The 15,170-nt window shown below is 43.8% G+C and overlaps 1 protein-coding gene across 1 annotated transcript; it reads right to left on the bottom strand.

Moving 5' to 3' along the window:
• Positions 1 to 1,210: 1,210 nt before the first annotated feature.
• LOC308090943 (lysosomal thioesterase PPT2-A-like) lies at positions 1,211 to 2,128 on the bottom strand (the record flags this gene model as incomplete). Its single annotated transcript, XM_080436216.1, has 1 exon — positions 1,211 to 2,128. One exon carries the CDS (start codon positions 2,126 to 2,128, stop codon positions 1,211 to 1,213), a length of 918 nt encoding a protein of 305 aa, XP_080292342.1.
• Between the last annotated feature and the right edge of the window lie 13,042 nt (positions 2,129 to 15,170).

The following is a 15,170-nucleotide window of genomic DNA, read 5'->3' as shown; positions in this document are numbered from 1 at the left end:
TGAGTACTTTTTCCACCACTGGTTTTATATCCATGTTATAGTATGATTAAAATCTTTGTGTTTTGCCAGTTATTTGGGGGCCCTCACAGCCCACCAATGGGCCCCAGCCCACAGGTTGAGAACCACTGGTCTATTAGAGGGTCTGTGTGTGTGTGTGTGTGTGTTTGTCCAGCCGGAGCTACTCTCACAAAAGGCCGGAGCGATCAGCATCACGTTCATGCACATCGCCAATAGGCTAACATAGACTATTGGACCCGCTGGACCAATCAGTACCTAACCTAGTATACATGCTGCCCTGTAGTAGGCCACTACAACTTACATTTCAAAATGGAAGTCAATGGCCATGTGTTCACGCTGAAACCAAGTGCCCAGATTTGGAGTCATAAGTGATAGATAACGCCAGTCATCTATGACAGTGGTTCTCAACCTTTTCAGGCCGGGACCCCCAAAATAATCATATTTGAACTGGGGACCCCCCAAAATAATCGTATTTGAACTGGGGACCCCCCAAAATAATCATATTTGAACTGGGGACCCCCCAAAATAATTTGAACTGGGGACCCCCCAAAATAATCATATTTGAACTGGGGACCCCTGACAAGCACTTGGAATTGTAGTAAGCATTACATTTAGTTTGACTCGGTTCCACAGATAAATATTGTGAAAATAGCAGATCTACAAGCTCACAACGCCTCGCGTTGTGAGCTTATTAAGAGGCCAAATCTTTTTGTTGCCTCTTTCTTTCATTATTTCACAATCTGGCCAATGTTTGACCAGTTTGTATAGTACAGTTTGTTGATTACTATTGCTGCAGTAGTGGTCTTTTAATTTTTTAGGTATTAAAAAGGTCTTAAAAGTCCTTAAATCGCCACTTTACCATAATCTGGGACCCCCCCCAAAATCATGTGGGGACCCCCCTGGGTCTCCTGACCCACAGGTTGAGAACCATTGATCTATGACACAAAGTCTTGGAGATCAGTGTTGCCAGGTCTGCTTATCATAATCTCCCCCCAAGATCTTGTTTGAAAATAGCAGATCTACAAGCTCACAACGTGTCGCATAGCGACGCGTTGTGAGCTTGTAGATCTGCTATTTTCAAATTGCTGATGTATATGTTTAAAGTGCTCATGTGGCCCATAGTCACTTCTTTTGGGCTTGTTTTCCTAGACCGTTATCAGATCCCATCTTGGGTTTTCTTGTAGCTCCACAGCTACACCAGCCACTCCTCGATGCACGTGCGGAACACCGTCTCGTTCTTGTGCCACAACACGTGTTCCACCCCGGGTACGGAAAACACCGCCAGGTCGCCTCGTTCCGCCAGCGTCCTCAGACCAAACACGTCTCTCAGGTACAGATCCCGGCGCTGCATCTCCACCACGCTCTCGCTGTCGTCATAGAAGCCGAACAGACTGGACTGCCAGGGCGTGACGACCCCGTCATCCGGACCCCCGATCAGCACCAGCTTCCTGACCTTCAGGAAGTTCTCCCTCCAGGCGGCCGCATCGGGGTGAGGCCTCTCGCCGTCGAGCAGAGCCAGATAGTCGCTGCCGCTAACGTACGCGTCCCTCTGGTGCGGGTCGTTCCAGTAGTTGCAGACGGACACCTTCTGGCCCAGCCGGGTGTAGCACAGGCGGTACAGGTTGGACTTGACCAACCGGGGGAACACGTAGGTCAGGTAGTCCGTGCCGCCGTACTGTCCGGCCTGAGGCGAGGCCAGGGAGACGAAGGAGTGGACGTTGTGCTCCGCGAGCGTGGAGACCATGCCCCTGCAGACGAGCCCGCCCTGGGAGTAGCAGATCAGGTGGACGCCGTCCGGGGCGTCCCGCATGATGGGGGAGACGGCCTTCTTGAATCCTTCCACCTGCATCCACAACGGCTGCAGGCTGCTGAGGCCGCCGAATCGGTCATCGAACAGGTCGATGACCGACACGTCGGTTCCGGGATGGGCGTCCTCGATGAACTTGAGCAAGGTCTCGAATTGGCGCAGGCCGTCGAACAGTCCGTGGATTATGATCACCGGCTTGTAGCCGGCGACCGCGGCCCAGAGACACGCGCCGATCAGCAGACTCAGCGGTCCGGACGCCCCGCTTCTCCTCCGGCTGGAACCGGTGCAATATGTACCTTTCATAATAACGTGGTCAAGACCTATGAACTTCTATACGTTCTTCTGTAAAAACGTAAAGAACATCTGGTTGGCACAACTTTTAATAATACTGGTGCTTGAAACTATTGTCATTACAGTTTCTTAGAGCAACATCGAACTGAAAATAGCAAATACTCCGATTGCATGTATTGAATTCCCTTTATTATGGGTGTAAATATTGAAGAAACACAGCTGATATATCCCTCCAATGATATAGAATGAATTTCATCATCCCCTTTTGCAACTTGTGTTCCAGAGACCAAAGTGGGAAGAACCCAAACACTTTATAGACTGGGAGACATCATCAGTGATGTCACTGGAGTTGGGGGTAAATCTAATGATCAGTGGTATGGTTGCTGCGGGGCAGGTCGATTTTCTAGAAGTTTCTAAATGACGTGTGACGATGTGATGTCTGCATCCTGATGTCATGACGTCATTACGTAATATTGTCGTAAAACATTGTAAACTACATTGAATGGCCAGTGGTGTAAAGTAACTAAGTACATTTACTCAGGTACTGTAGGCTACTTAAGTACACTTTTGAGGAATTTTTACTTTACTGGAGTATTTCTCGTTTTCAGCGCTTGTGCTTCTACTCCACTACATCTCAGAGGCAAATATTGTACTTTTACTACAATTATTTGAAAACTTTAGTTACTAGTTACTTTGCAGATATAAATGATTTTATTATTAAACACACATTAACCACTTTAGCTTTATTTTATGTATAGGCTATTTGAAAATAGCCGATCTAAAAGCTCACAACGCGTCGCAATTGTGAGCTTGTATATCTGCTATTTTCAAACATTTTAGCACTTTTACTTTTGGTACTTTAAGTTTATTTTGATGCCAGTACTTTTACTCAAGTAACATTTTGAACCCAGGCCTTTTACTTGTAACAGAGTACTTCTACATTGTGGTATTGATACTTTTACTTAAGTAAAAATTGTCAGTACTTTTTCCACCACTGTGAATGGCCGACAATATGACATCTATAAATCTATCTATAAATGCATGAAGTATGTGTGTGTGTGTGTGTGTGTGTGTGTGTGTGTGTGTGTGTGTGTGTGTGTGTGTGTGTGTGTGTGTGTGTGTCCCACTGTTACGACTATGGTCGCAACACATAATGGACTCCCTCCTTCCCAGTCTCCAAAACACAACCAGTCAACACAAGTTTAAACGTCCAAAGGACAGTGATTTATTAAACGGCAATTAAAACATGGGTAAATTACCTCAGGGTGGGCCCTTGTACATCAAATCAAACTCAAAACAAAAGCCTATATGCTTACCTGTACCAAACAGAAATACATAGATCTTACCTAACTTCACACATAAACATAAACAAAAGAAAGGCCACCCACCCCTACAATACCTAAAAGCTGTAAACTAACCCATGTTAAAACTAGCAACTCTAAAACACTAACAGAGCTAAAATCACTATCAAACACAAATGACTGGTGTGGTTGAAGGCTGGTTAGAAGGAAGACATCTGAGTGACTGGGGACAGCCATCTCTATAGACACACACGACCGGAAGCGGAAGGCCTACAAATTCACGCCCACTTTTGACACAGCGCCGCTACTCGGGGTCCGTTAGAACGATTAACTGCAGCTCTCAATGCAATCTCTATGAGAGGCATTGTAAAATACCGTAATTTCACTGGTTAACTACTGAGGCTGTAGCGATTTTTTTTGTGTTCTAATAAACTGTCCCATTTGTTTAATTTGTCCTTTTTAATGTCTCATATCTGTCATCTCGATATACTACCCACAATATACTATAATATACTCCATCAGTGTGTCAAAACCGCTAGCATCGGAGATCTAGAGTTTAAGTGGTCGCATGGTATATACGTCACGGACGCATCCCTTGAGGTTTTCAATACCCAGAAAACTGGCGAAAGTGGCCGTTTTCAAGATGTTTTGGTCATTATCTCTGGAACAGAAGGTTCAAAAGCTTGTTGGATGCGTGACTTTGAGGACATTAAAGGTATCATGACATTCATTTTCACTTTTTTTATTTTCAATGTTTTATTTGGGGTTTTATGACCTCAATTACACCCAAAAAACCTGAACTTAGAACATTCAGTGGATTTTCTGTGGTCTGGGGTTTTCTGAATAATTAGGCTGAAAAGTAATCTGAGCTTGGCCCTTCGACAGTGAGGTCACAGTCGATTAATCCCTCCCCTCCCCTATCCTTTCCTTTGGGGGGGGCGGAGCAGAGGCGATGATTGACAGGCAAAATCCCTCACCAGCGACACCCGCAGGCAAAGATTTCTTTTTCCATTGCAGTTGAAAAGGCTTTAGAAATGTGAGAGAAAAACACCTGCCATGGATCACTGGAATGGAATTTTCACTTAAAACTTTTTGTACACTTTTGAAGGACCAGGACAAAGACTTTGAATGTGGTGTAAAAGTGAATGTCATTAAACCTTTAAGCACGCATTGACACCTTTTCGGGTTTTTTTTTTTTTTTTAGGGGAGGCGAGATCTTAGTTGGGCAGGCGACCGCTTGTCCTGCCTCTACAGTGGGTACGCCACTGGTCGCCGCTCGGCGCTCGTAAAGACAGCGATGTCACTGAAATTCGACAACTTGTCTGTCTGCCGTCTCGCCTCTGCTGTGTTAACATTATGGGTAACTCGTTAAAGTGGCAAATTAAATGTGAAACACATCAACTATTAAGAGAGCAAGAAGATATGTTGACAAAGACACTCCATACATTTGGAAACATATTTTTATTTAAATCAATATCGTCTCCAGTTAATGTAGGATTATTTTAAAAGTAGGCTAATTCTCATATCCTCTCATAGGGATTGCATTGGCAGCTGCAGTTCATCGTTCTAACGGACCCCGAGTAGCGGCGCTGTGTCAAAAGTGGGCGTGAATTTGTAGGCCTTCCGCTTTCGGTCGTGTGTGTCTATTGTCCCCAGCCTGGTCACAGGAGCCAATCATCAGCAGGCTCAACCTATTAATCAGCCAGACACTCAGCCACCACTCAGTCAGTCACCATTCACTCCAGCTGGTATACAAATCACTCACTCCTCACCACTCATTCACAAACACACCAATGAGGGGGAAAACACACAGGAAAATACATAATATGACCTAGGGTCATATAACACCCATATAGCTTGCCGTCCGACTGATCAACTTCAAACTCAGAGACTTCTAACTCATATCGCCGAGGACCAAGCAAAGGAGCGATTCCCCGATCGGGAGGTTGGTCGGATTGATCTCTGTGTGAGCCGTCCCACCGATATCATTAATATGACATAATATCGATGTCATCAGGGATCTCCATTTATGGCCATAGAGGGGACACAAGCAGACAGATTCTGTCCCCTGGCCGTTTGTCCCCCACATACGTATCTCGAGCAGGGTTGCCAGATCTGCACAGTATAATTTCCCTGCAAGATTTTATTTGAAAATACAAGCTCACAACAAGCTCACAACGCGTCGCATGGCGACGCGTTGTGAGCTTGTAGATCTGCTATTTTCAAATAGCTGATGTACATGTTAAAGTACTCATGTCGCTTCTTTTGGGCTGGTTTTCCTAGAGCTGGTTGCTTGTTTCTCTCACATAATCTGGCAACACTGATCTCGAGAACTGTCTCGACCGGAACCAAATGGTTCCATGTGTACACTCATCAAATGGGAGTCCATGGACTAATGCATATGAAACTGGGGGTCGTTGAAATGCAAAGGGTTCAGAACCAGTGGATCAGTGTGTAGATGTGTGCCACTGAGGCTGAAGAGTTCAGTCAGGCCAAGAGAGCTGTTTGTTTTCATTATCATGTTTTGTTGTTGTTGCTGTAAATCTGGAAATTGCAAACATAACGTGACTGAAGGGAAGGAAGAGATGCAGCAATTAACAGCACAAATAAACAAAACAAAACAATAACAGTGTTGTTCTGAAAGGGATCATTACCAACACTCCCATGATTACATGTGTAGCAGGATGGGCGTTGTCTCCCACTTTGCCCATCCCCCGCCCACTCATCAGGGGGCTGATTGGTAGGCTACCAGTATTTAAGCAGCACACTCTCTGTTTGCGCAAGGTGTCTCCTCTCATGGGTGTGGGTTTCCTCAAGCTGGCCTGTTGGGCTTCAGCAAGCCACGCTTGTCCACGGCGTGTGCGGGTCCTCTGACAATTATGTCCTCAAATCAAAGCTGGCCTGTTGGGCTTCAGCTTTGATGTCCTGTTATTATCATCGGAGGTATGTCTCACAATTTGTTGTTTTGTTGTAGTGCATATAATTTATGGTCATGAACTTGACCGGTTGTTTATGTCGTTTTAGTCCCGGTTTGAAAATGTCCGTCTCTCCACGGAGAGCACGTCCCCCTCGGGTGGTCTACTCCATGCTGTGGGTGTAACTTCACCATACACAAGAGCCAAGAGCTAGTGTGTCCGCAGGCATTGTGACACTGTGCACTCTGCCCTTGACTGAGTGGTAGGTTGCGTCTGTATGTTTCATGGTGCCATGAGTTGACGCAAGTATTTAACAGTAGGCTAATACTGCCGCTTGTATCTCCAGGGCTTGGTGAGGAGGAATACTACGCTGCTGTTTTGCCTTTGCCTGGATCCCTATCATTGACCAACAGCCCTGGTGTTGAGCCCATCAAGCTGGTTACCAAATTATGTTGCGTGACACCCCCGGTCGCTTACAGACATTGTCTACCCCCAACCTGATATAAAAATGTATATTAATGATGTATTGTAACTGCCATGGTCCTCATTAATGTATTGTTTCCCTCTATTTTAGTTCTGGTGCTGAGGCCCCAGGTCGGGACCAGGCGACGCCCGCTTCAGTGGTGGTGGTATCCCCTCCATTTTGTGTGTTTTTAGCTTAGGTTGCCATTTTGTGTGCTGTGGTTAGGGGTGCCACTGCCCTGGGCTGGCTAGCTGGTTCCCCGTTTCCCTTGGTACGCCTCAGTGCTGATCCCTAGAGGGCCAATGAATTTTATTGTTGAACCACTGTTATAGTATTTTAACCCGATGCATCATTTGTTAAATGCTGCCCCTTATTAATTATTGTATGAATAAATTGGATTACTGTTTGTACTTTATGCCACGCCTCTGCCTCCAATTCTTACAGTACAACGAACCTCGTAGGGAGTTATCATTGTTCAGGTGGTGTACTTTAGTTTATTAGATTACCAAAACTATTTCCTAGGGCGCAATCCCCTAGGTGGCGTAGTTGGCTACTTTAATTTATACCGCCATGCTACACATGGTGGAGGCAAAGTACCACTAGAAAATTCAAGGACATTTTAAAGCGTACTAGTTTTTTTTTAACTCATTTTAACACATTGGGTGCCAAAACCGTATATATACGGTTTTTCAAAAACTGACGTTGAGTGCCAAAACCGTATATATACGGTTTTACCTCTTTTCATTGGATTACTGTACATTGGTCCCTAATGCAGCCTCTCACTGAATTTGGTGCGGCTACATGAAAGAAAACCCCCAAATGCACGTGATCGAAGTCATATGACCAAATCTTGGGCTTTAAAAAGAGGAGCAGCGCGCCGCAGTCCTCCTGTGCATTCCAAACTTTGTTTTGAAAGAGCCATTGCGAGTGAGAGAGAGACCAGAGACAGACAGACAGACTGAGAGCGAACAAGTGAGTGAGGGTGAGTTTGAGTTAGTGATAGTGATAGTGATAGTGTTATAGTTTAGATATATAGATATAGTTTAGATATATAGATAGATAGATTGATTGAGAGAGTGATAGATACATTTGATTGAGAGAGTGAGTGATAGATAGATAGATAGATTATAGTTATAGTTATAGTTGTAGAGTGAGAGATTGTATTGTGAGGTTGAGTGTTGAGTTTATTGTGAGGTTGAGTGTATTTTGTATTTGTATTGTATTGTAAGCCTAGTGAGCTATTTTATTTTGGGTTAGAAAGGGCGAGGAGGTTATAGATTTAGCGGAGATAAGTGGAGAGATAGTGAGGGTTAGTGGTGAAAAGATATAGAAAGGAGAAAAGGAGTATTTATATAGTAGGTTTAGAGGGGCGATACTGTAGATCTATAGGTGAGAGATATAGATTTATTTTATTAGCGTAGTTATGTCAGCAAAGAAAGGGAACGGCTCTAAGCGGCGCGGTGGTCGACAGCCGTCCGGGGGTCCGCCGCAACAGCAGAGGACCATGCGGGACTTCTACGCTCCCCGTACGAGTGGAACAGAGCCTCCATGTATTCCACCTCCAGTGGGCCCTGGTGGGGCCGGTTCTGTGGTCCAGGACCACGATCACCATGATGAACCGGTCATCATGGTGACTGCTCCTCGTCGGAGTTCAAGGAGGAGGTCGTCAGTACATCTCCCTGATGCTTCAGGGAGCGATTTAGAGGATTCATCGTCTTCCATTTCAGATGACGACTCTGATGACTGGGAACCAGCAGCCAGTGGTAAGAATACATACATTTTATCGTGTTTGTGTGTATTTGATGGGTTATCTATTCTAGTTGATATTACGGAGAAAACTTGTCTGGAAAGTCATGTCTGGGTTGTTGCCAGGTCTGCTTATTGTAAGCCACTATGGGCTTGTTTTCTCTGTAAAGCTGCTTGTAAAATGGTTGCGAACTTGCGATTGTGAGCTTGTTGTTAGGCTACAATGTAGGTGAATCGTATGTCTATCAAATATGGTTTTATTGAAAGGCAATCCATGGTTGGAGTTTAGAAAGAGAACGTCGGCGGGAAATGACGATCTACGGCTTGAATTGTATTATTGTGAATGATTTTCACGGCTATTGTCCAGTTTTGAAGCGATCATGTGGCCAAATGACTATAGGCCAGATGGGCACTTGAAACGTAGTTGAAAATAGCCGTGACAATATTTATATAGTCTCTCCTTTTGGCATATAGTCGCTGCTTTTGGGCTTGTTTTCATAGACCTGGTTGCTTATTCCTATCCCAAGATCTGGCAACAAAAATAAGCAGGCCGCAGCTAGGGCCACAGTTATACCGAAAGAGGTTTCTTCTGACAAGAGAATTGTGTCTGGGTTACGCTAAATGTTGCCAGGTCTGCTTATTGTAAGCTACTATGGGCTTGTTTTCTCTGTAACGCTGCTTGTAAAATGGTTGCGAACTTGCGATTGTGAGCTTGTTGTTAGGCTACAATGTAGGTGAATCGTATGTCTATCAAATATGGTTTTATTGAAAGGCAATCCATGGTTGGAGTTTAGAAAGAGAACGTCGGCGGGAAATGACGATCTACGGCTTGAATTGTATTATTGTGAATGATTTTCACGGCTATTGTCCAGTTTTGAAGCGATCATGTGGCCAAATGACTATAGGCCAGATGGGCACTTGAAACGTAGTTGAAAATAACCGTGACAATATTTATATAGTCTCTCCTTTTGGCATATAGTCGCTGCTTTTGGGCTTGTTTATATAGACCTGGTTGCTTATTCCTATCCCAAGATCTGGCAACAAAAATTAGCAGGCCGCAGCTAGGGCCACAGTTATACCGAAAGAGGTTTCTGACAAGAGAATTGTGTCTATTCTTACCAGAATAAACTGTCAACAAAGAGACGCAGATCAACCGTTACACTCACTGTGTACTATAGACCCTCCCACTCTAAGTTATAGGTTCATTTACTATAGCCTGCTACTGATGAGATGAAAATTATGTATTCTGTATACATATGCTTCTGATCTGTATGATATTGATATGACAATTTAGCCTATGTACAATGACAGATGCAGGAGGCTAAACTATGTATTGTGTGGGGCAATCATAAAAAATAGCAGATATACTAGTGTCTACCAGAAGCTAGTTGTGAGCTTGTAGATCTGCTTTTTGTTATAGCAGGTGCAAAGCTCCCTCAAAGAGAATGTCAGGTCATATAAACAAAAATACTTTTGATCCTGTTCTCCTGTAATGAGTTCATGTAAACAAAATGTCCTTTATTCTGCTTTTTTTGGGGGGTGACCCCCCCTCTAAGACAGCTTCAAAGAGATAATGTCAGGTCATGTAAACAAAACGGAACAACACCTTTGCACCTGTTCTCCTGTCACAAGTTCATGTAAACAAAATGTCCTTTATTCTGCTTTTTTTTGGGGGGTGACCCCCCCTCTAAGACAGCTTCAAAGAGATAATGTCAGGTCATGTAAACAAAACGGAACAACACCTTTGCACCTGTTCTCCTGTCACAAGTTCATGTAAACAAAATGTCCTATTCTGCTTTTTTTTGGGGGGTGAGCGAGCCCCCTTCTAACCAGCTTCAAAGAGCTAGAAGGTCAAATTATCTAAACAAAAAAACAATACAGCTTTGATACTCTTCTTCCTTTGATGTAATCTTACTATGGAGTGCCTGACCTAAGAACATATGCATCTCTCATCCCTCTGGATAAGTGTTTATGCCTGAATATATTTGATGTACTGTATTCTATGATCCTATAGCACACTACACTGTCTCTCTGTACAGAGAGACAGTGTAGTGTCTCAGTAAACTATAGGATCATAGAATACAGAGACAGTGTAGCTTCTCAGTAAACTATAGGATCATAGAATACAGAGAGACAGTGTAGTGTCTCAGTATGCTACTATGAGATGCCTGACAGAACATATGCATTTTATTTGCTAACTAATTGTGCTTATTGGAAGTCCCTCTGGATAAGTGTTTATGGCTAAATAGATTTGATGTACTACACTGTCTCTGTATTCTATGCTCCTATAGTTTACTGAGACACTACACTGTCTCTCTGTACAGAGAGACAGTGTAGTGTCTCAGTAAACTATAGGAGCATAGAATACAGAGACAGTGTAGCTTCTCAGTAAACTATAGGATCATAGAATACAGAGAGACAGTGTAGTGTCTCAGTATGCTACTATGAGATGCCTGACAGAACATATGCATTTTATTAGCTAACTAATTGTGCTTATTGGAAGTCCCTCTGGATAAGTGTTTATGGCTAAATAGATTTGATGTACTACACTGTCTCTGTATTCTATGCTCCTATAGTTTACTGAGACACTACACTGTCTCTCTGTACAGAGAGACAGTGTAGTGTCTCAGTAAACTATAGGATCATAGAATACAGAGACAGTGTCTCTGTATTCTATGCTCCTATAGTTTACTGAGACACTACACTGTCTCTCTGTACAGAGAGACAGTGTAGTGTCTCAGTAAACTATAGGATCATAGAATACAGAGACAGTGTCTCTGTATTCTATGCTCCTATAGTTTACTGAGACACTACACTGTCTCTCTGTACAGAGAGACAGTGTAGTGTCTCAGTAAACTATAGGAGCATAGAATACAGAGACAGTGTAGTACATCAAATCTATTTAGCCATAAACACTTATCCAGAGGGACTTCCAATAAGCACAATTAGTTAGCTAATAAAATGCATATGTTCTGTCAGGCATCTCATAGTAGCATACTGAGACACTACACTGTCTCTCTGTATTCTATGATCCTATAGTTTACTGAGAAGCTACACTGTCTCTGTATTCTATGATCCTATAGTTTACTGAGACACTACACTGTCTCTCTGTACAGAGAGACCGACAGTGTAGTGTCTCAGTAAACTATAGGATCATAGAATACAGAGACAGTGTAGTACATCAAATCTATTTAGCCATAAACACTAATCCAGAGGGACTTCCAATAAGCACAATTAGTTAGCTAATAAAATGCATATGTTCTGTCAGGCATCTCATAGTAGCATACTGAGACACTACACTGTCTCTCTGTATTCTATGATCCTATAGTTTACTGAGAAGCTACACTGTCTCTGTATTCTATGATCCTATAGTTTACTGAGACACTACACTGTCTCTCTGTACAGAGACACTGTCTCTGTATTCTATGATCCTATAGTTTACTGAGACACTACACTGTCTCTCTGTACAGAGAGACAGTGTAGTGTCTCAGTAAACTATAGGATCATAGAATACAGAGACAGTGTAGTACATCAAATCTATTTAGCCATAAACACTCTTATCCAGAGGGACTTCCAATAAGCACAATTAGTTAGCTAATAAAATGCATATGTTCTGTCAGGCATCTCATAGTAAGATTGTTTATGCCTAAATGGATTTGATGTACTTATATTGACCAAGTGTATTTTATCTTAGGCTCCGACACGGAGGATGAGCTGGAGGATGAGGCTGGTGCTGCGTCTGTGTATCATCAGCGTGGTAAGTAAAGACATTACAACAGGAATAAAAATGATTCATTCTAAGGTGTGGACGAAATCAAGATTATGTTATCATGATTGCTTATGTTACCTTGTTGTCAGTACATTATGTTGTTTATATTATTCTATTCATTTTTCTGCTCTATGATACATTTTAGTTTACATGATGTAGAGCCAAGATGTCTCTCCTAGGCCTGATGGCTATTGTTTATAGTACAGCTTGTCCTTGTAACATGACAGTATAGCCATGTTCTGATTACTTGTGCTCTTGGCAGAAGGGTTGTACAATCCTCCATCGTCCACAGCCTGGGGGTGAAATTAGTTGATTTCATTTTTTGTAAATCATATTTACATTTCATATTTTACTGTGATTACAGACACACAGTCGAGGGGGGAGGAGGAGGAGGAGGAGGAGGAGGAAGACGAGGAGGACGCACCTGTAATGCCACCTGTCAGCCGTAAACGAGGTAAGAACTTTGTCTGTTGTCACACTGAGCGCTCTTTTACCACACAAATGACAAATATGTATTTTACGCAGGGGTCATCAATATGTCCGTACACGGACACATGTGTCCGTGGCAAGACTTTGCCTTGTCTGTGCCAAATGGTTTTTGTTTTTACACACCATTTATAGTGTTCTTATTTTGATCATAAACCCAATTACTGAAAGTCAGTCTCCAGGTTTTCTTCAGAATATGTATGACACTGATTTACTATGACACCATGTATTGAACAATTTATTTTCAAGGACCCCCATAACTCGAGTTACGGGTCCATTTGGTTCCATTTGTACACACTCAGAGTTACAGACCTGTAATGGTCATTTAGGGCTAGCTCTTTGTGTTTGTCTATATTCTATGTCCATGGCAAAAATAGAATTTTGTCAAATGTCCACCACAAGCCAGCATGGCGATGACACCTGATGCTAACGTATGCATTTCTAATTTCCAGGTGGTGGCAGGCCTCGTAGCGGCGCAGCACCTGAGCTTGTGTGGTCTGAGTCAGCAGACTCTTGGCATCCGAAGGACATCCCTTTCAGTGCTGGGACTCCAGGTCCTCGGAGCAGGGCCGCTGACCTGCAGTCTGAAGAACCTGTGGACTTCCTGGAGCTGCTCATCACAGATGAGCTGCTTGAGCACATCGTGAAGCAGACAAATCTGTATGCCAAACGCAGTGTACCAAGCACCCTGCCATTTTCCAGAGGGCATGCATGGAAGAAAGACCTGACAGTTGTGGATCTGAAAGAATTCCTGGGGCTTTTGTTCCTCACAGCACTGATAGGGAAGCCAAAGATTGCTGACTATTGGCTCACTGATGAGATCCGAACCACTCCCTTCTTCCACAAAGCCATGTCCAGGAACCGGTTCCAGCTCATCCTGAGTAACCTCCATTTTGACGACAATGAGACGATGCACACTGAGGACCCGCTGTGCAAAGTCCGCACAGTCTTGAACACCTTGCTGGCTAACTTCCAAGAGATGTTCCTGCCAGGCAAGAACATTAGCATAGACGAGGGAATGCTGTGTTGGCGAGGGCGGCTTTCTTGGAGGGTTTACAACCCAGCTAAGCCCATCAAATACGGCATTAAATCCTACATCATGTGTGATTCGGCCACTGGGTACATGTACAACATGAAGCCGTTCTGTGGGGAGAAGGTGCCCCTGCAAGCCACCATCACTTTCCTCCTTGGTGACCTAAAAGGTTATGGTTTCCATCTGTTCATGGACAATTACTACAATTCAGTGAAGCTGTGTCAACACCTCCTTGGTCTTCAGACCCATGTGTGCGGGACCCTACGCACGAACCGAGGGGAGCCACCAGCCATCAGGAATGCCAAGCTTCCCATTGGGTCAACCCTGATGCGTCACACGGACGACGTCATGGTGGTGGCATGGCATGACAAACGGATCGTGAAGATGATCACCACACTCCACCCACATGAGACGACCAGTGCTTTCCAGTGGAGGAGGGAGAAGAAGAAGAAGGGTCAACAAAGGGCCCCCAGCCAGCACGTTGAAATACAAAAGCCGAACTGCATCGTCGAGTACAACAAGTACATGAATGGGGTCGACAAGTTGGACCAAAATATCGCGTACTATCTATTTGTCAGGAAGACATGCAAGTGGCCAAAAAAGTTTGTAAATTATCTGTTTCAGATTAGCTTGTTCAATGCCTTTGTCCTGTTCAAGGCAAAACATCCTATGGGCACTGCCAGCTGTACAAACTTGAAGTCCTTCATCTACCTCGTCATCAAATCCTGGACCTCCCTCAAATACCTTGGGGAGGAGGGCCCCGAGGAGGAGGAGGAGGAGGAGGAGGGGGCGGCACCTGCACCACCACCACCTGAGGAGGAGGAGGAGGAGGGTGCGGCACCTGCACCACCTGTACACGACCCACGGTGGAGGGCACCAAAAGAAGACCCCATGAGCAGGCTGAACAGGATCGTGACCGACCATGAACTGGTCAAATACCCTCCAACCAAAGGAAAAAAAAAACCTCAGAGGGCATGCAGGATTTGCATCCGGAAAGGCATCAAAACAACAAAAGACACAAGGTATATGTGTAAAGGCTGTAAAGTCCCCTTGCATGTTGAATGTACAACACTGTACCACTCCAAAAAGAACCTCACTAAATGGTAGAATCACAGAATGCCCCTTTTTTTTGTTGCCTAATGCATATTTTTGCTTATTATTTTGTATTGATTGGCCTAATGCCTACTTTTAGCCTAATGTATAATTTGTTCTACTAATCATAAGAAGCTCCTAATGCCTAATTGTTTTACTTTTTTTACTTTGCTGACTAAACTATCTGCTGTATATAGTGTGAAGTGTGCTGTATTATACTGTGAAGTACAACCTTGACCCTCTTATTTT

This window comes from Gymnoscopelus braueri (assembly GCF_963280865.1).
Source record: "Gymnoscopelus braueri genome assembly, chromosome: 8".
In the NCBI taxonomy this organism is placed as follows: domain Eukaryota; kingdom Metazoa; phylum Chordata; class Actinopteri; order Myctophiformes; family Myctophidae; genus Gymnoscopelus; species Gymnoscopelus braueri.
The sequence above is the reverse complement of the archived record's forward strand: the minus strand, read 5'-3'. Positions and strand labels throughout refer to the sequence as shown.